The sequence below is a fragment of the Phallusia mammillata genome, chromosome 6 (genome assembly GCF_965637545.1).
Source record: "Phallusia mammillata chromosome 6, kaPhaMamm4.hap1.1, whole genome shotgun sequence".
Taxonomy (NCBI): Eukaryota; Metazoa; Chordata; class Ascidiacea; order Phlebobranchia; family Ascidiidae; genus Phallusia; species Phallusia mammillata.
In genome coordinates, this window is record NC_137257.1 from 8,273,208 (window position 1) to 8,292,557 (window position 19,350).

Here is a 19,350-nt window from a genome sequence, read left to right on the forward strand (position 1 = left end):
CACGGATTATTAGCCTTAGTGCAGGGATTGGCAACCCCGTGCCACGCGAGGTGATTTTTCATAGCCGCCAACATATATGGTAAATCAGTTTCACGTACTTTTAAAATAGTTTAAACTAATACATTGCTGGTTTTCAGTTTTTGTTTGTTTGGCAGCCGGTTACTGGTCCCTACCGAACCTCGAAACCAGTTGAGACTAGAATCTTTTTGAGCTGAATTTAAAAAATGAAAAAGTTTTTGAGATGAATTTAAAAAAATAAACAGCTGCAGCTTCTCTGATTGTTCAGGTTTGCAGACTCCAAAATTGTGGATAGTTTCAGATTTTTATTGGGTTTCACGAGTGTATTCCACTTTTATGTTTTGTTTGCGAATGGAACAAAGATCCCAATAAAGCGCTAAGCGATTTCAATACACAACCTAAAACCGAACAAACAGACAGATATATAAATAGTGTGTAAATAATTGCGGAAATCATACAGCAGCTGTTTGATCGTTTAAAACCACGAAAATTATGACAAACGAAGGATGATATGAATTCATTCAAATTCCAACGACATTTCTCCCGAGCCCTTGTAGCTCATTGAATAAATTCCGTTGCTGAAATTGCCGATGTAGAAGCGCTTTGGTTCGGACTTTTTTACTTTTACTGGACCACCCTGGTCTGTAGATACAAAAAGCAAGTTTTAAACAAAATAAATTAACCCGGTAACACCTTAATTATTTTTAATGCATCTATGTTTTCAAACGAGGTATGGTGTTTGGTTAAAATTGCCCTTTAGGTTAAACACCTGTTTAAGGTTTTTTTAGTTACCAATTGCGCCATACTTAGGCTGAGAAATGCTGTACTGAAGTTGACGAAAAATCAAACAACTAATTAAAACTAATTAAGAAGAACTAACATGGTTAAACAAATTACAAAAATAAATGCAGGTAATGATTTCGGCAAAGTTTGATCTGTTTTTATTTAGTTACCGAGTTACCCATCAAAAAGGTTAGGAAGCTTTATCAACTAAATGTTTGTTAATCCGTAAAACATTCGTACTTGAAATTTTTCCCGAGTGAATTGCAGCTGTACAAATATGAGAGAACTCGGAATACTCGGTGCTTCCCCAAATCATGTCCTGTGACGTTTGACACCCGGCTGGGCAGACGACAGAAAAGTATTCGCTATCGATATTGTTTCCCGTCACTTCACAAGTTACTGCACAACAAAATATATTAGTACAATATAATCCCCTTACAATTTTCTCAAGACCTATGTATTTTAGCTTCCCAATAGATTTGTTTCCCAACAATCAATTTTTTGTTTAATATTTTTACTGGTTGTTGCGATATTTTTTTATATATTATTTTTTTACGATCTTTACCAGCAAATCTGAATTTCCGTTTTTTAAGTTAGTTTCACAAAGTTGTATGATATAATTAATACTTACTTGTAAACACTGAGGCCTTGTGGGAAAGAATATCTAAAACAACAGATAAAATTGTCATTAATCAAGTCGCATTTTGTTAATACATTAGTACATTAAAACTTACTTTGAAAGATAAATGACGAAATCCAATTGCTATTTCGCGTCATGCTGATGACGTCACTGCTCTCGCTACCGACGTATGAATCCAATCCGGCCACTTTCCGAACGGTGACACTTCCACCTTGTGATTCTGCAATCATAAATTCAAGAACCTTGTATCGTTTTAAGATGATTCTTGGGAGTACGATTATCTACAGTTGTTTTACTGAAAACAATTTCAAGACATCTCTAGCTACATGGTCTGGTAAAATAAAATCGTAACGTCTTCTTGTAGGCTTTTTTTGTTCGTGCTTTATCAGTAGGATAGCGGTTTCTACTTTTTCAATTTATCTCGTTGAAGGCAGATTGCAAAGACACAAATTACCCTCAATATGACTTTGATGTTGCAAATATTTTTTAACGCTTCAGCGTCATTTATACCCTATTATTTATCTCATAGCAAAATATAGTATAGCTCCAGCATTAACAAATAGGATTACCAGTTATAATTTGTGTTAACTTCACTTACGTTCGATCCGCTCGTCGTGAACTGCAGCGCTACACAAGAACGAGTCATCCGCATATGTCCCGGTGCCCCAAACCATACTGCCATTGCATCCCGGAGGACAGATCGCCGTGAACACGGCACTGTTGACCTCACTAACTTTGACGTCACATCCCACTGTAATTATTAAAATATCGTGATGTGGAAATTGTTTTTGGTGTTATGGCCTTCATATTATACTGCCATAAAATATCGATTTGTGTGATCTTTCCATACACTTTTGTTCTGATTACGTATTCCAGCACAACTAAATGAAAATCATTAAGTATACAAGAGATTTTTTTGAAAAGGATTTACAGATTTAGTTAAAAAACACCTAAGTATGTCTAGCTTGCTGCAATGAAATAAAATTTTTGTTACGACGCAACCAAGTATGTAAATCTGGGACTAGTTTTTTTTGTGACAAAGCATTGCTTTCTAAATCTTGGGTATAAAGGTCATTAAAAATGTTAACAAAAAAAAAACAGCAACAAAAAAGAAACAAACAATGTGTTTTACAGATAATACAGAAAAAACTGGTCTAACCTGCAATCGCATTTCCTTCTCTGAATAAAGGCACTATAAAAAGAGAAATCCATTAATTGAGTCAGTAGAAAACAGGTAAAAATGGAAAATTATGTACGTTGGGTAGTAAAATGTCCCTGGCTTGACCATCTGACCATTCCGTCGTCGCTGTCCATATACTGGTCAAAAGTACCGACAAATTTAATTCCTTCTGAGGTTCTTCTAATTCCAATAGTCTTTCCAGCAAGATTAGGATCTAAGAAAGAAAAATACCACATAAACCACAAAAGTGCCACTAGAAACTGTTTTACTTTACCATTAGGATATTTTGTTCCGAAAAAAGTTGATTTTATTTGAAAATATTTTTATTCGCCATTACACCTTACCTGTTGAGCAAATACTCGTGGTGGCGGTAAAAAGTCCCTCTGAAGCAGTTTCGAAAAGCTCAACCGGTTGCTCTGTAGCGCAACCATGCGGACACACCACCGAAAATTCGGTTGAAATCACGTTGGAGGCCGAAAAGTCGCATGAAACTGTAAACGTTATAAAACTTGTCAAATCTTAGGAATCTTAGTGTATCTCATTTTTGAGTGTGCTGGAAAGCGTATCACATAGATATTTTCTTGTTGCTATTAAGGTATAAAACTATACGTTTCAATTTGACCAAAAATCTGATAAAAATGAAAATCAAAGTATGTGTTCGTTTACGATACCATAGGCTAACAGCATAAACCGGTTAAAAATTATCGATGACTTGATTGTGCTTTAAATAAATCGTCATGCCAATGGTCATAGTACCTGTCAAAGCCGTTTTGACGTCATCCAAATAACCTACAAAACAGGAGAAAGGTCAGTCATTGAGAATGGGCTTTTATGTTAAGCAATGACTCATCTAAGGTAAACACTCCGTTTGTACCAGACCTGCAGGCCTACCGTTAGGGTGTTGTGCGTGGGTTAGGCATTTAAACAATACATAATAAAACAGGGTTTAAGTGAGAGCTTTCAGGTGAACAAGCTTCACTAAACATTGATAGTAAAATCATTAAACCATTTGTTTATATTTTCCGAAAAATACGTCTGCGTAGTGTAGCGTTTTTGTAGAAAAATGTATCCTATCCAATGCCTTGCCATAAGTGGGAATGCTTGGTGACCGGCTGATCCGATAAAAAGTCTCAGGCCTGACCTAGTGTAATTTTTATATGAGTGTGCCGTGATCGCTGGTCCGCATAGACCAGGGGTTCCCAACCTGTGGTACGCGTACCACCAGTGGTACGCGAAGGTCTTTCAGGTGGTACGCGATTAGATTCCGTTCTTTTCACAAAAACTTTCGCAACTTCATATTTTGTTTATCTGGTTTTGTTTAAAAAAAATATTCCCCCAAGCCTATTCTTATTGTTACGTAACTACTTCTGTTGTGTCGTATCATTACGGTCTTCAAAATATCAAGAAACACAGTTGCTTTGAAAAACCGTACAACGCTGTGGCACAGCGGGCGTTAATCATGTCAAGCAGCGAAAATGCATGAAACAAAAATCTCATAAAATTTAGTTGTGGTGCTTTTGTGTTATTTTAGTAGGCCAAATTCTTCTCCATAAAATATGATTCGATCAAATTAGTTGTTTTGCAAGAAGTGGTACGCGTGGCAGTACAGAGCGTCCAAGTGGTATGAGGTCGTAAAAAGGTTGGGAACCCCTGCCATAGACGATTCAGGGCCGATCTCAGTAATGGAATTATGTTCATCTTAACTTGCAATTTGTATTTACGTTTTCATACAATTACTCACTGCCAAAATAAGCCTTAAAGATGTTTAGTATTTCACCATTTAATAAATTCTGCTTTTCCCTATGAACGTAACCGATCCAAGTGCATTAAGGTCACAATAAATGGTTTGGCGGCGAGACACATGTACGTATTGCGTGTTTCTCAACCTGTGTGAAAACAATCATATGCAACTTTCTTTCGAATACCTCCAAATGTGAAAGCGCTTTGTTCAGATATAGACGTCAAGCTTTGAATTCCGTTTTGCAGTGACGCAAGCCAGGATGATCGACTTCCCAACTTTCGCACAGTGACTGGACCTCCGTTTTCATCTGCATGCAAAAATTTATTTGGGTTACAAAACGCATACTATGTAGGCCATTCGAAAGCAATCAGGTAATACTGCTTTTCGTCATTAGATTTTTTAAGAACTATTTTATTTGAAAGGTTTCGTCGTCATAACTATGCCAGAGATTTCACTTAAAGATTGGTTATAAATGATTTTCTTCCCAACCCTTTTTTTGTTAATAATCCAGGTAGGTGAGGTAAGTCTTTTTTTTTGCGAAGAGAAACACAAAAAAATGCAAATTGCGTGCTAGCGACAATGTTTAGTGGAGTGTTGTTGTGAAAATACCATGGATATTTGGGACAAGCAATTTCAAATAAATTTAAGGCAAATTTAGTTACATGCCTGGCGTACTGAAATTTATATTACTTTGGTGTCATTGTCGTGGCGTGAATACACATATTTTACACAGGTTTATTTGTAACATGTAACAAGCAACGTTGCTCAAATGCCATTGTTTTACAGACCTTTGTAATGCAATAAGCTATTCGCAATAAATTTGTCCTCCATTACCTGTTATAAAGCCGGCATGAATAGCAGCAATACACAAGCGACTAGTTGTGGCATATGTTGTAGTTCCTGTGACCACTCCATCAGTTGGATGAAATAGACAACCGCGTGGACATTGGACAGCAAAGGTGTTCTCCAAAATGTGGTCAACCGTCGTTTCGCAAGATACTAATACAACATTGTAAAAAGGTTATTTTTGAACAGCTGGCCAACCTCTTACTGCATCTGAACCGGACATCTTCTTTCTTTCTTATTGATTTGTTACCTTAAGATTTGCTAATATAGCAGTTTTGTGCATGATAAGCCGACGTTTCTGTACAAAGAGTGGTAATGCCATATGTTTACAAACATGGAATCCGAATATACGTTTCCGAGTGCATAATATCTTTTTCATTTTGCTTTTCAGATCAATGTTTCAAAAATGTAAAGGTTAACTCACAAATCTAAATATGCAAATTGCATTTTGTAAAGACTTCCAGTTGTCAACCGAATAGGTCAAAACAAACGCATATGGGTTTCGGCTTGATTCGCTCAAAATGACGACAGTTCATTGTCAAAATGCCAAGCGGAGGTGGCATTTATGTCTAAGTGGTTCCAATGACCAAAATAGCCAACCTAGATTTGTGGTTCTGTTCATTCACTCCCAACTGACATTTATAGATGATCTGCGGTTTTTTAAGCCTAAATTGGAATTTATCTTCTGTCTGGGTAAAAGATTAAAATTTTAAAAGCGAGGAGAGTTTAAATTTAAAAAATTGCAGAACATAACAATCAAAATTTCCTTATTATATCGAACTTGTTTTTTTAAGGTGTTTCTCCAGCGGTTTCCCAAAATTTGGACTTGCAACTACAACTACAGTTTTTGGTATTTGAATGAAACACTTGCGGTCTCTTAAAACTACTTAGTGGTCACCCAAACCAAACCTTAAAAAAACCCTGCTAGCAACAATTAAATTCAAGAAAAGGCTGTTAAATTCAAAAAACAACCAGCGTGAAACTTAAAGTATTTGTATGTATATTTTTGGCACAAAAGGTCTTAAACTATAGTAAATACGAAGTACAAACTAAAACAGTTCTTACCCTTAAGCAAACTTGGCTTCTTTCGAATAGATCCTAGAAAATACAGCAACGTCATACGTTAATGCTTTTCCATCTTACGAGTCATGTAATAGGATTCCCAAACCCACGTCAACTTGAATTAAACCGTAAAATCTAAACCTGTTTACCTCCTAGCACGAATGATCTGCTTGGCACTGATCTGGATTTAGAGGTAACTCCGTTTTTTCGACTTCGAGTAAAAGACAGCAGCTTTGCTTGTTTGCGAACAGTCACAACGCCCCCAAGTGAACCTGGACGATAAAACAAAGACACTGTGTTAAGGGAACCCGACAATACTGGCAGTGAAGCATTTTTTTTGTTCAAAAAAAATTGTGGTTTGTGCATACTGAACAATAATATATCAGTTTGTACCACAAGAAATAATTGTTTATGTCTTCTAGCAGCGTCTATTCATTTCTTAATAGTTTAATAATATGGTTTGGAAGTTCCAAACTGGAAATTGTTCCAAATTGGAACAAAACAAATCGTCAAATAACTTAATTATCAACAAACATAGATCGAATGGTGCTTATCGCATTGTTAACAAGCAATGAAACAATCTACTTTTATGCAGCAATGTTTAAATAAATTTTGACAGGTCGATTAAAGGATATTTTTTTCAAATTCGCAACAAAACACCAAAAGTATTTTTGTTCAAACAAACTATTTTATTATGATAACACACCATCCAAATATCCGTTATGAACTGCGGATGCACAAACATGAGAGTCCACAGAATAAGGATCCGCTCCAACTACTTCACTGTTAGCCTCCCCACATCCAGGAGGACAATAGACTGTGAAAAACTCTTCCATGATCTGGTTTGCTCGAAAACTGCATCCAACTGCACAAACAACATCGGGTTGAACAACGGTAAAATTCATGATACTCACATGATTTGTACATGTTAAATCATTGTTGTGGATAAGAGTTTAGCGATTGGCTTTGGTAAGTCTCACAACAGTCGTTTAATAATTTTATGTATTACGCCCATGAGCTAAGGCAGTGGTTCTCAACTCATTTCAGGCCATGGACCACCGACCCAGTAAAAATAATATCGTGGACCATTTCTTTTTGAGCAAGATTGAAGTCTGCATACGAAACAACCATTTGGGCTTGAAACATAATTCTTTAAAACCGATTTTTAAGAAGTGATAAACCATTATTAACAGCTAACATTTTAATACTCTTTTAACATGAAATATGCAATCATCTCTAGTTTATCAACAAATTTAGGGGACATCCTGCGGACCACGCAAAAAGTCATTATGGACCACTAGTGGTCCATGGACCACCAGTTGAGAACCACTGAGCTAAGGTTTAACGAGCACGTAACGACGATGTTTTGTTTAAACTCTATTGAACAAAGTAGAACAAATATTAAAATTGCTTTTAAATCAACAAAAAAACGCAAATTGATGAATTGCCTAAATGGCTGGTAATAAATGGACCCTGAAAGAATACTGCAAGTGCAAAAAATTGCGGCATCCTTAAACTCATTTAATTCTGCAGCAACGTGAGCCGATCTTTTTGTTGAAACGTTGTGCAAAGTCGTGTCAAAAACAAATTACGCAAACCAAATACCGCCAGGAACCATTATGTGTCGCATTACATCATTTGCATTTTCTTAATATTGTTGAAAGGCTTTAATTTTCGCTAAATTGCAAACAACATTGCAATTTAATTTAATTTAAATACAAACTATGTAATTGTATCTCACCTTCTAGTACAGATGACAACTGCTGGGGACAAGCTGAAATTAAAAGAAGTCTTGTTTTAGCAGCTTAAAGATTAAAGCATTATTAACGTTAAATGAAGTAACCAAAAATGTAATAAAAAAATTAATTATTTGGCTACCAATAACTTTATTAAACAAAGAATCAATGTGGTTCCATTGGATAAAAGTTTACTCTACAATAAGTTACTGAAGAACATATTGATTAGGACAAAAACAAAAACATTTTACACTATAGAGTAAAAAATTTGTATCAACCGGTGTTTAAAATTATTCCCTTTCAAGATGAGCATTGGTCTGTTCTAATATCATAAAATGCTTTGTGAATGTTCAGTCACATAAAAAATATGTTTTTCTTCGTGATGTCATACAATAATACTAATGAATTTTTGCGGTTATATACAACATTTCTGTTTTTATAAGATCATTATGCACACTTCACTTATGATCCTATTTGGATTCTACAAGATTTAAAACAATTCGTTTTAATGCAAGTAGGCTGTTAATCAACCAAACGGACGAAAACACTCGCCCACCAATGGCTTGTGCGTCATCAAAGTTGATCTTTAAAAGTTGATGATTCAGCTAACGCAATAAACAAATCCTGTTTCGCCTTCGGTGGAAACGAGATTTTCGTGATAATTTCGTGTTCACCTGGTTAACTGTTTGTTTTGCATGTCGACAATGACTAGTTGGAAAAGTTAGAAAACTGAAGTATTGATTATTGAATTCATGCCAGCCTCTCCGAGAACTTTAAAATTTGAGAAATTTAATGTGGGACAAAAATTGACATTAAAAATTTAAATTTTTTCCACGGAAATGAACAATGACATTTCATTCGAATTCTTAAAGGGATTTTCTGATTTTGTAATTTGGACAGTAATTATTGCAAAAGATCACTAACATCAACCAACGTGAACGACATTTTGCAGTCGTGATATTCTTTTTTTAAAACGACGTCATTATTAATTTCCGTGATCAGATTTTGCACGCGTCTGTCATTAAATGTTGAACAAGACCGCTAAGATCTGGCCTGAAAAAAGAGTTTTGACAGTGGAAACTAACCCAGAATGTCAGTTTTGACAGTGGAAACTGAACCAGATAACTCAATGAAGTGTACGAGAAACTGTTGTTTGATGGTTTTTCGAATACCCTGTCCAACCGTTTCTTAAACATACGGCGATAAACACTGTATTAGATGCTGTTTGTTTAGCTTGAAAAAAGCTGACTTGTGCTTGTCAGCAAGTGAGACGTAACTCTATGCCAGGGTGGGTTTTCTTTGTGCACTGCTTCGTATTTGGCCAATACGATGGGTTGTAATAAAGAAACAAGTCAATATTTTTTTGTTTATCGTTTTGAAACCATTGTTTCATGCAGCACAGCATTCACTTGGTTGATTTTTTAATCTTACCGTGAACTGTAAAGGCAGTTGCAGATTGATCAAGTGACTGTGATTCAATGCCGTTTTGAGAAGTGCCATTCAAACTTTTCAATCCCGGCTTCTTTTTAATCACAACCCGTCCACCTTGGGAAGCTAAAACAAAGTAGTCAAAGTTTTGTAAAAAAGGAAAAGTGAAAAGCTGCGCAAAGTTATAACGTTATTGGCAGAAGCGAAATTGAAAAACACAATAGGTAGACAATTAGTAACGAGCTGCAGCTACACTGTCGGAACAAGGCGCCAGAAAAACAGGGTCTCACATTAGCGCAAATTTATATTGTAAGTGAAAACTGCTGATAAACAATGCGGTTGGACTAAACTAGACTACCACAAACACCCATTCAGATAGGAAAACTTTAGAAACACTATTACGGTGCCTACCAATAATCTGTCCGCTGTGAATAGCAGCAGCGCAAATGTACGAGTTGCCAGCATATACGTCAGTGCCCCAAAGTTGCTCAGACAGAGCATCGCAGCCGCTTGGGCAAATTGCCTGGTACGTTGCCTCACTGGTAAAATCGGCCTCCGCGAGACAAGAAACTGGAAAGTTACAACTTGTTAAAACTCAAAAATTTTGAAATTTATTGTTTTTAATTCACCGTTACATCAGCGGTGCTTTGAACGTATCTAAGTAAGCCTAAAAGCAAGTATACAAAATAAAATAAAATTTAAAATTTGGCTTGAGACATTATTAAAAAAGCTGTTTTAATCCTTTTTATAACACCAAAAAAAATTGCACCCGGTTGTATATGGTCGTATTTTTATCAAGGTGGTAGATCGAATAATTCGATTTTCTGTTTATGCCCAGGGGTGTTTTCGGTTCCATTCACGAATATGGCATATTGACACCCACAACAAACATATAAACAAAAATTCGTAAAGGACACTGGTGAACATTACCTAAAATTTTAATTTGGAAATAAACATTTATAAATGAACCAATAAATATTTTCATGAAACACCAAGGACAACAAAGTTTACCCGAGTACAGCTTTTCCTGGGCATCGGCGGCATCTGGAAAAGAAAGATCACTTGAGATGCTTGTAATCTAGGTCGACTATCGGGTTATTTGTCTACCAAGCAATGTAACAACAAGTTTTTGAGCCAGCAATTGCCGGCAGCAAGCACTTGTCATCTCACAAAAACCATCAAAGGCGTATTTTAATTACAACTTTAAGTGTGAAACGGCAGTGGTTGAAGTGGCAACTCATAAATTGCTATTAATGCATGACTGGCCTGGCCTTTGTTAAATCACCTGAAAATGAGATTACAATTACATGTGTTTGAACATAGTTGCAACAAGTTTTAAGCATTTAATCGAGTCATTACCCCTAAAATTTTATCACTTTTTATTTTTGATTGGCTGTAATAGGACTAAAGCTGTTTCACGTATAAATGTTAATTAAAGCTATAGCTGAAGTATTTCAAATATCTACTGTTAAGACAGACCTTGTTGCTATTTTCTGAATGCGTTTATATTGCAGACTCGGTGTTCTGTCTGAGATACGAGCATAGATAGACGCTAAACTGGGAAAACCGGTTTTGGTTTAGCCTTTGCGGTAATTCACTTCACATGCGTTAGTATACCTTGGAAAACAAACGACTCGTTTGTTTGTGAATGAGACTGACTTGTGACGTCATTCAGAGAGCTTCCTACGTAAGATGAGAGTCCCCCGATCTTGCGGATGGTCACCGTACCACCTTTGACGGCTGAAAAATATAATGAACTTTTTTATATCAAACCTTCAAAAAAATTACACCCTTTTTTATGCCAAACCTTTATTTAACAGTAAAATTCGACCTATTGAGCGATTGTTATCAACTTTTTACCCCGGTTTATCACATTTTACACTTATGATCTCTTTTGTGTGCAGTACGTTGTTAAGTGTGCCATTTCGGCTGACGACTTTAATAGTTGGATAATGTTACACAATAAGCAAGGTTAGTTAGGTTTGCTCATAACAACTTTTAATTAAACCTTCGATCCTTCCGTCATGAATCGCTGCAGCACACACGTGACTTTCAATTGTGTAACGTCCAGTTCCCCACAACAGGCTACCGGAAACAGCCTGACACCCAGCAGGACACGTCAAAGTTAGAACGGAACCCTCAATATCTTTGGCTGCCACAAAGCATGATACTAAACACAAAAAATTGAAAATGATGTTGAGTTAAGTACAGATCATGTCGCGCATTGAAAATGTATAGTTGTATTTTGAGGCATTTCGTTTAAAGGTCAACGTAGACATTTTTGGACCGCCTGGAAAACTGGTAATAATGAAATAGGAAGAATGTCCACAAAAGCCAGCAATATTTGATGTTTGTTTGACTCAGTTAAATCACATCTCCGTTTATTCTTTGTTGATGGTTCAAACAAAGATCAAAACTTGCTGATGGTGTAAGTTCTGTTTCAGAGGACATTAAGAAAACCGTCTTTTTATTTCGACACGGCTTTGTTGTATTTGTATACAACACGTTGCACATCAAGAGTACAATGAATCAGGTTTGAATTTTATCAGCAAGAAAAATCCGATTTCGATTTAAAACCGAAACGGGAATTTCCGGCAAAACCTTGGGCACCATGTTTAAATTATGACACTAACAAAGTATCTTATGTCTGCTGCTTCTTGTGTGATCTAGTTTTGCAATACTAGGTTCTATTACACCAAATAAAATTGGAATTTGCGCGGTAGCACAGGCAAAACCAAAATTTCTGTTGATATTCAATATGATTTAAGTTACTGTATGAAGAATACTGACAAAATACTACGATTACAAAGCCGTTGTTATGAAAATAATATTACGACCCCAGTTGAACACAAAACAGTTTTAAACAAATGTATGAAAGTATTAAGACAATAAAAGGAAAAAACGTAACACAAAACTCACCCGCAGTCGTTGTTACGATTTCGCTGACCACATCTGGAAATAAAACATAAGTATTAAAAATAGGATCCAATAATTAAAGTTTAATTTCCACTTACAAGGATTAAATTCGTCAACCGATGTTAGAAGTTTCAGATCATCGAGTTTAGATGCCGAAGCCTGTAACAAAACCGTATCATTTGAAAACAAATAAGTAGTTTTTTTGAATGTGGTTTTAGAGAGTTGAAATGTTTTTAATATGGTTTTATTTTAATGTTCAACTCAAGTCAAGAAGACATTTAAAATTTGACAGATTTTTAATTACTTCGTGACCCTTTTAAGTTAAATTATCACGTTCTCTTCGAAATGCAGCACCACTAAATAACTATAATACCATCTATTCAAATCGGTAAATAAACCAACCGTGATATATATATATTTTTTAAATAGTAGGTAGCATGAATAATATAAAAAAAAAAACTAATGTATCTTCGACAAGATTTAAAGCGACTACGTCTATTTAACCGCAAATAAATAAAAGTTTTGCTGTTAACTTACCGTTTGCAAAACCAACAGACAAAAAATAGAAACCGATAAATATAATACTGCCATTGCACCTGGTTTAAATAATTACACAAAAGAATGCAATAAGAAGATACCTAACCCCCAAACCACATACACTGCAAGAAAAAAATTCCAGAAAACGGTTTTCGTGACTAACTTTCTCCCACAAACGAGGATGAACTACGCCACATGCGCACGGCACAAATGTATTAGTGCATCACGCACAAATGCGGCGCTTCTTCTACGTCGGTTGTTCCTAATTGCCCTGCGGCCCACTGCCAATTTGAACGCTTTTGCCTTTAAGTAAAAAGTGCCAAATTTGAGACAAAATTTCGTGGAATATCGCGAAAAAATAAAACATAGATTACAATTATAACTTAACGTGCCTGTTGCAAATCGACAACTTTCAACGGAAGGTATAGGATAAATTAAAAAAAGTGCGCAAACTGTTAGTCAAACAACATTTTGAAACTCTTTTTTATGTTGCATTGAACTATTTGAATCTGAGAACTGTTTATGTTTTTAATCTCAGGGTAACTGGAGTCAAGTCGGTTGAAATTTTCCCCGCCACGTTGACCCTTGACATTTAAACAACACCTTCATATGAGCGATAATCGGTTAAACAGACGTTGACCTCTGTTAGCACGAACGATATAGAAGCCGTTTCATCCGGAGTCTTTTCACAGTATCGTTTTAAAATATAGTTTTTAACCATGTATTGTTTTCTTAGTATTAGGCGATGAGAAACTGTTGTTCAAATTGCCGGTTTTGAAGTTTAATCCCACCTAAAAGAGGGAAAAAATATTGCTGCATCAAGAGTTTATGGAAAACCCTAAAACGGTATAAAAATTTATAAGTTAGCATACAGAAAAGTTTCAAACAAGGCTAAAATACAATACCGATAACGCACTATTCTGGTATATGTATTTTCACGATTTTTATTAAACACCGAAAACTTCCTCAAAAAATCAACCAACAACAGTTTATTGGGCAAGACCATATTAAACCAATAAAGAAATGTGTGTGAACATTGGCAAATCTGGCATGGGCATGACGTAGACGTTTGTACAGCACTACGTCGCAATGACGCAAATTTGTATCAAATCCAGCACAGCATGCGTTGAACAAGTTCCTGTTGCAATTAGGTTACCGGTTTGTCACTAACGATTTAATATTCGTGCGCATGTTTCATTTCCCATCGCGTTTCAATAATTGGCAAATCTAATTACTGTCGAAATTTTAAACCAGTGGTAATGTCAATCCTAAACCTTATTTAATGCAGTAAAACAGTATATTTAGGAATATAAACCAAAATTATCGTATCGTAACTAAACCAAACTATCTGAAAGTAAGTTATTTGCACAACAGTTGTGTAACTCGATAAGAGAATAATTAACCTAAAGCAACACTTTAATTGTCCCTTACGAACATCACCAAGAAAAAAATCATGCAAACCGGGATAATGCCACCTCCAAAACGTATGTAAATCAGTAAAACAATAGGTATATTTAAACTCATGACAAAATATCAGATCACAGATGTAAAATAGTTACGAGCGCTAACATTTTGATGTTCCTTAGGAATATCAATGCGGCAATTTAGAACATGTTTAAGCCACAGATTGTGTGATGCAATTTTGTCAATGTCTTTACATTTCGGTAACTTTAATTAAGGACTTCATCACGTTTCTGGCAGCTAACAATTTCTTCTCACATACAAAAACTTTTAAATGGCGACAGAAAACATTACCTTTGACCAGAAAACATTCGCTTCATTCCAAGTAGAAGATTTCGCTTCTGCGATCTGAAAAAAACAGTCAACGATCAAAAAATAGAGTATTTAAACATTTAATTTGTGTTGTTTACCTGCAAATATGTTGCTAATAATAGCACTGGTTTCCACACGTGTAAAAATGTAGTCAACATTATGCTTATATGATTTTTTTAAATCGAAATAACTAAGACAAATTTAAGTTGTATACACCTGAGTAAGTTTTTTTTTTAAGGTGTTCAAATTTCTCCAGCGGTTTCCCAAAATTTGCAACTACAACTACAGTTTTTGGTATTTAAATGAAACACTTGCGGTCTCTTAAAACTACTTAGCGGTCACCCAAACCAAACCTTAAAAAAAACCTGCACCTGACGACACTGATAATAGAATAAGTTTTTGACAAATCACGTTAAAAGTAACATTTTCAGGTCTAAGACGTAACACTGCAAGAAGCAACGTGAAAACAACGCCTTTAGTTAATCGAAACGTTCTTCAACAGTTAAGTCTAGTGTAATCTCACAAAATCGTTATGATAACTTCAAAACCCTGCCGGCGCTTTTATATGCAAGGGGAATTTACGGAAAACGCGTGTTGATGACACACACACACACGGTTTTTGCGGTCAGTGCTAAAGTTTTTCCGCACAGAAACCACTAAAATTACGCAATAAGTATTAGGAAATTAATCATCCGTATGCCGCATGTGGCCGGCGTGATAACAGTAAAATGCAAATCCATGACTTCAATTGAAAGAGAACAAGGTTACTGCCGGACAATGATATGGCGACTCATCACAGTTTGGACAAACATTCGTTTACAACAAAAATTCTTGTCAATTTTTGTAATAACAAAATATCATAAACAGTGATTATATACACAGGCCATGAAAAGGCTGCATATGGTTTGGATCTCTAAAACTTAGGTCAATACTTCTCTAGGGAAAAACCATTAGCATTTGTCACAAACAGAAACAAAAATATTCGACTAGCTACAATAAAAATCGAAGCTAGCCACCAACGCCACCTACTGACAAAACTTTTGTTAAATCAATGCAAGGCATATGCACAAAAATGAACACAATGCAAAACACATATTATAATATTTTACAAGGGTATTTCTGTGTAAAAAAAAAAAAAAAGAATCGAAGCAAATGACTTCGGTGTTGGGTACAAAATGTGGCAATACATTAACCTGAAAATTAAACGCAATCATGTCTTTAACCTCTAGTAAAAAGGAAACTACACTTTTGTAGATCTAATTTACAGCAACAAATATTGTTTCAAACTTGCGTGATATCAAAAAAAAATACAATGAATAACTAAGTTTCGATCTTAGCAGCTGAATTAAAAACGAAAAAAACGCAGATCTATTAATCTACGTTAACTTGAATACGTAACAAAGCTAGTTAACGTTTTGGCCAATTTAACAACACAAAGAAGTACGCGGTTCTAATGGTCATCCATTAGTAGCCTTCAGTGTCAGAAAGGAAAAAGGTGATTATTGGAAGGACTCGTGTAGTAAAGCAAATAGGCCCGACACGTCATATATGTCAATTGGCACAAGGCAATTGCTTTTGTTGCAAGATATGGATGTTTTCTACTTCTGTCAGTTACAAATGTAAGTCGGTTAAGCACAGTGAGATTTTGCGATAGAAAAATTGTATGAAGCATTTCTCAAACGCAAAAGGCATTAAAAAAGCGGTTTAAATTTGCTAGCTTAGTTTTCTGCAACTTCAGTGTAATGTCTCAAAAGCATTATTTTTTAGACGTCAGGTCAGGTTAAAATGCAAACGTTTCTCGTCTGTAAAACACGCATTCTGGTGCTGGTGATTCTACTGTGCTTGTTGTACATTGCCTTGATGGTAAAGTTTGACTTTTCCATGTGGATGGCCGAAAAGGACAAAAATGCACTTCTGAAATTTGTGCATTTGAAGGAATCGAAAAGAGACCACATCACTTCAAAAACAACAAAGAATCATGTAATAACAAAACAATATAGTGGATTGAAAGACCCGAATGAACAGAAAGATTCAGTGGGACTGAATCGTCGAACTGATGCTGTAATATTGCTGTCGCAAATGAGATCAGGGTCCAGTGTTTTAGGCGAACTTTTCAACCAACGAGTCAATGTGAGTTTTTTCTACGAGCCTCTTTACCCTTTTGGTGATGAAACTTGCCCACAGATGGACAAAGAAAGAGTAGCAGTTTTGGAAAAGATGAGCAAATGTCAGTTTGACCTTCAGGGGCATTATAAGAAGGCTTACTTGGCAAGTCAACTGACGGATAGCTTTGCAACGTACGTATGTCTTGTATTGACACGGCAATTTGGTTTAGTCATAAACCGTGGTCTTTCTGTGTGCTATGATCAAGGTTTCTGCGTAGATCATAAGTTAAAAAACTTATGATAAGGAAATAGTATAATTTTCCCCCCAAAATTAAGCAAGCATCGTAGACAAGAAAGTTTGTTGCACCTAAACTATCTTAACACACCATATTAAACTCAAAGTGAATATATTTCACGTTTCATAAAGTTTGGTAAAGTGCAAAACAATAAAAATTAACTCGATACTTACAGATGCATGAAGACTAAAATCTGCTTCACTAAACATCCAAAGTGCAGTCGCTTTCTCAGCCGAGACACAAACATATGTAAAATAAACAAACAAGGTCAACAAATATGCCCAGAACCAATAAACACGGAGACATTATCAAGTTATTGCAACACTAGCTTGTTACGAGCAATGAAAGTGATCTACCTTTGCGAATTGGAATCTTTATTGCCCCTGCTGAAAGATCCTACGGTCAACGTGAAAGTACTGCATCTTGTGCGTGATCCCCGCGCCACCGTCAATTCACGAGTTAATGAGTTAAAGAGTTACAAATCGGGAGTGAACAATGTTCAAACTGTCAGGTAAATTGTAATGATTTTTTTCAGCTTTGCTTATAATGCTTTTCTCGCGGTCAAACGTCATTAACATGTGGCTCTTTCAAGACAATTGTGTGGCTCCAAATATTGAACAACATCCCTGTTATTAAGCAAAATATGTTGTTTTTAAGTCTTTTTAAAGTATGTTACAGCACAGCTGAAATATATTTAGAAAACTATGTGGTAATGGTGACAACCACAGTGATATATTTTTTTTCCCCAAACGACAATTATAAACAACCCATCCGACGTTTCGACGTCTCATTCGGGGCGTCTACTTTCGGGTTATGGCAGACTAGATATTTACTAGCAATGCAATGGTTTTATACAAAACAGGAGGAAACTGGCATAAATCGGTGTCAAAGCGCTAATAAAAATACTTTAGAGGTGTAAAAGCGACCAATAGCAAATCGGCTTTAGAACATCAGTTTCAACGTTCATCGTGTTAGGGCGCAAGTGGTTTTTGCACCATTACAAAAATCCATTTCCTTGTAATCAGTTTCTTTCGCAATCACAGCAGCAGCCGCAAAATCGACTATAATGTATGTCTATGATACCTTAAATAGATTGTTCAGCCTACTTTCAAAGTTTGATATAATGTATAGAAAGTCAGTTTTTTAACAAAACTTTTATTACAAACAACTTAGATTTCTAAGCCACGTAATGCACCCAGACATGTATCGGTGTCCCAACGCGCCTACCTCACCTTCTAAAGTGAGTCCCGCCTTCTAACACTTTGTATAGTAACGACTAATGTAGCGCACATGTTCATACTGCGTACTCTAAATGCAGGTACAAAGTAATAACTCTAATATACATGTTTTGTGTACCACATTGAACTAACACTTCCAAACTACTTTTTCACTGCGCAGAAAAATGGCGACATCAATCTGCAAACGCCTCTCAAATAGCGTCAATTTTGCTGACGTAATAGTGGATGACGTTGCGCTTCGACAAAAGTACATGCGCATCAGACACGAAGACTTTGCACTGGAGGCCATGGAAGCCACCCAAGCGATCTATAACTTTGTGGGCATCAACATGACTAATAAAATGCGAAAATGGATCATGGAAGCAACCTCGCCACAAAACAGCCAAGGTTTATCGGCAAAGGACACACAGAGCACCTCGAGGAATCCAAATTATGTGGTTTCGGCCTGGAGACAGAATCTGTCATTTTGGAAGGTTAAAATAATACAACAAGTGTGCAAAGGCGCACTATCTCGACTCAACTATTGGACTTTTAAAAACGAGAAAGAATTAAGAGACCTTAAAACCTACAACTCGTTTGCTCCGAAGGGGTTCCCTTACAAACCGTTGTAACCAGCCTGAAAGTTTTTCATCTTTGAACCTGTGCTTCACATTTACCTTGTTAGTTGTTTGCAGCATGCATGGTTACCAATTACAAAACTTTTCTATAAAATTGCAATAATACAGGGAAACGAAACTTAAGTCGAAAATGCCTTAAACGTGTCTCGATTTTGTACCTTAAATAGTTTAAATTGATTGCGACTTCTATATTTTTGTGTTCCTCGTGGACAATACCATTATACCGATTCAAAAAATATTGTGTTAAACTTTAAGTGCTGTTGTTTGTTTAGATTTTTATGTACTGTTTTTTGACACTGTGGCCTACAGAGTAATATGTTTTCAGTTTCCTCTAAATAATTGGCTCCGTTGTCCTTAAAATCGGAGGGAAATAGTTTAGCATGACCGGCAACTATGTTGCCAAAATGTGAAGCTTCTGTGCTTACATCCGATGA

The 19,350-nt window shown here is 35.9% G+C and overlaps 2 protein-coding genes across 4 annotated transcripts; one reads left to right on the forward strand and one right to left on the reverse strand.

The window, feature by feature from the left end:
* Positions 1 to 302: 302 nt before the first annotated feature.
* Positions 303 to 17,270, reverse strand: LOC145233513 (uncharacterized). 3 transcript variants are annotated; one of them, XM_080098259.1, is made up of 24 exons: positions 17,235 to 17,270; positions 14,643 to 14,696; positions 12,449 to 12,509; positions 12,354 to 12,386; positions 11,443 to 11,604; positions 11,052 to 11,174; positions 10,446 to 10,478; positions 9,846 to 10,004; positions 9,438 to 9,560; positions 8,012 to 8,044; positions 6,977 to 7,135; positions 6,420 to 6,542; positions 6,274 to 6,306; positions 5,197 to 5,361; positions 4,547 to 4,669; positions 3,378 to 3,410; positions 2,966 to 3,112; positions 2,698 to 2,835; positions 2,601 to 2,633; positions 2,040 to 2,192; positions 1,536 to 1,661; positions 1,433 to 1,465; positions 1,042 to 1,200; positions 303 to 660 (listed from the first exon to the last, which is right to left on the reverse strand). In XM_080098259.1, exons 1-24 carry the CDS (start codon positions 17,268 to 17,270, stop codon positions 536 to 538), a joined length of 2,367 nt encoding a protein of 788 aa, XP_079954385.1. In that variant the 3' UTR covers positions 303 to 535. The 3 variants fall into 3 exon arrangements, with proteins under 3 accessions (XP_079954385.1, XP_079954384.1, XP_079954386.1); XM_080098258.1 differs by lacking the exon at positions 17,235 to 17,270 and adding an exon at positions 14,759 to 16,137; XM_080098260.1 differs by lacking the exons at positions 14,643 to 14,696; positions 17,235 to 17,270 and adding an exon at positions 12,888 to 13,748.
* Positions 16,446 to 19,170, forward strand: LOC145233521 (carbohydrate sulfotransferase 5-like). Its single transcript, XM_080098271.1, has 3 exons — positions 16,446 to 16,957; positions 17,237 to 17,572; positions 18,460 to 19,170. The coding sequence occupies exons 1-3, from the start codon at positions 16,446 to 16,448 to the stop codon at positions 18,908 to 18,910; spliced, it is 1,299 nt and encodes a 432-aa protein (XP_079954397.1). The 3' UTR covers positions 18,911 to 19,170.
* The last annotated feature ends 180 nt before the right edge of the window (positions 19,171 to 19,350 follow it).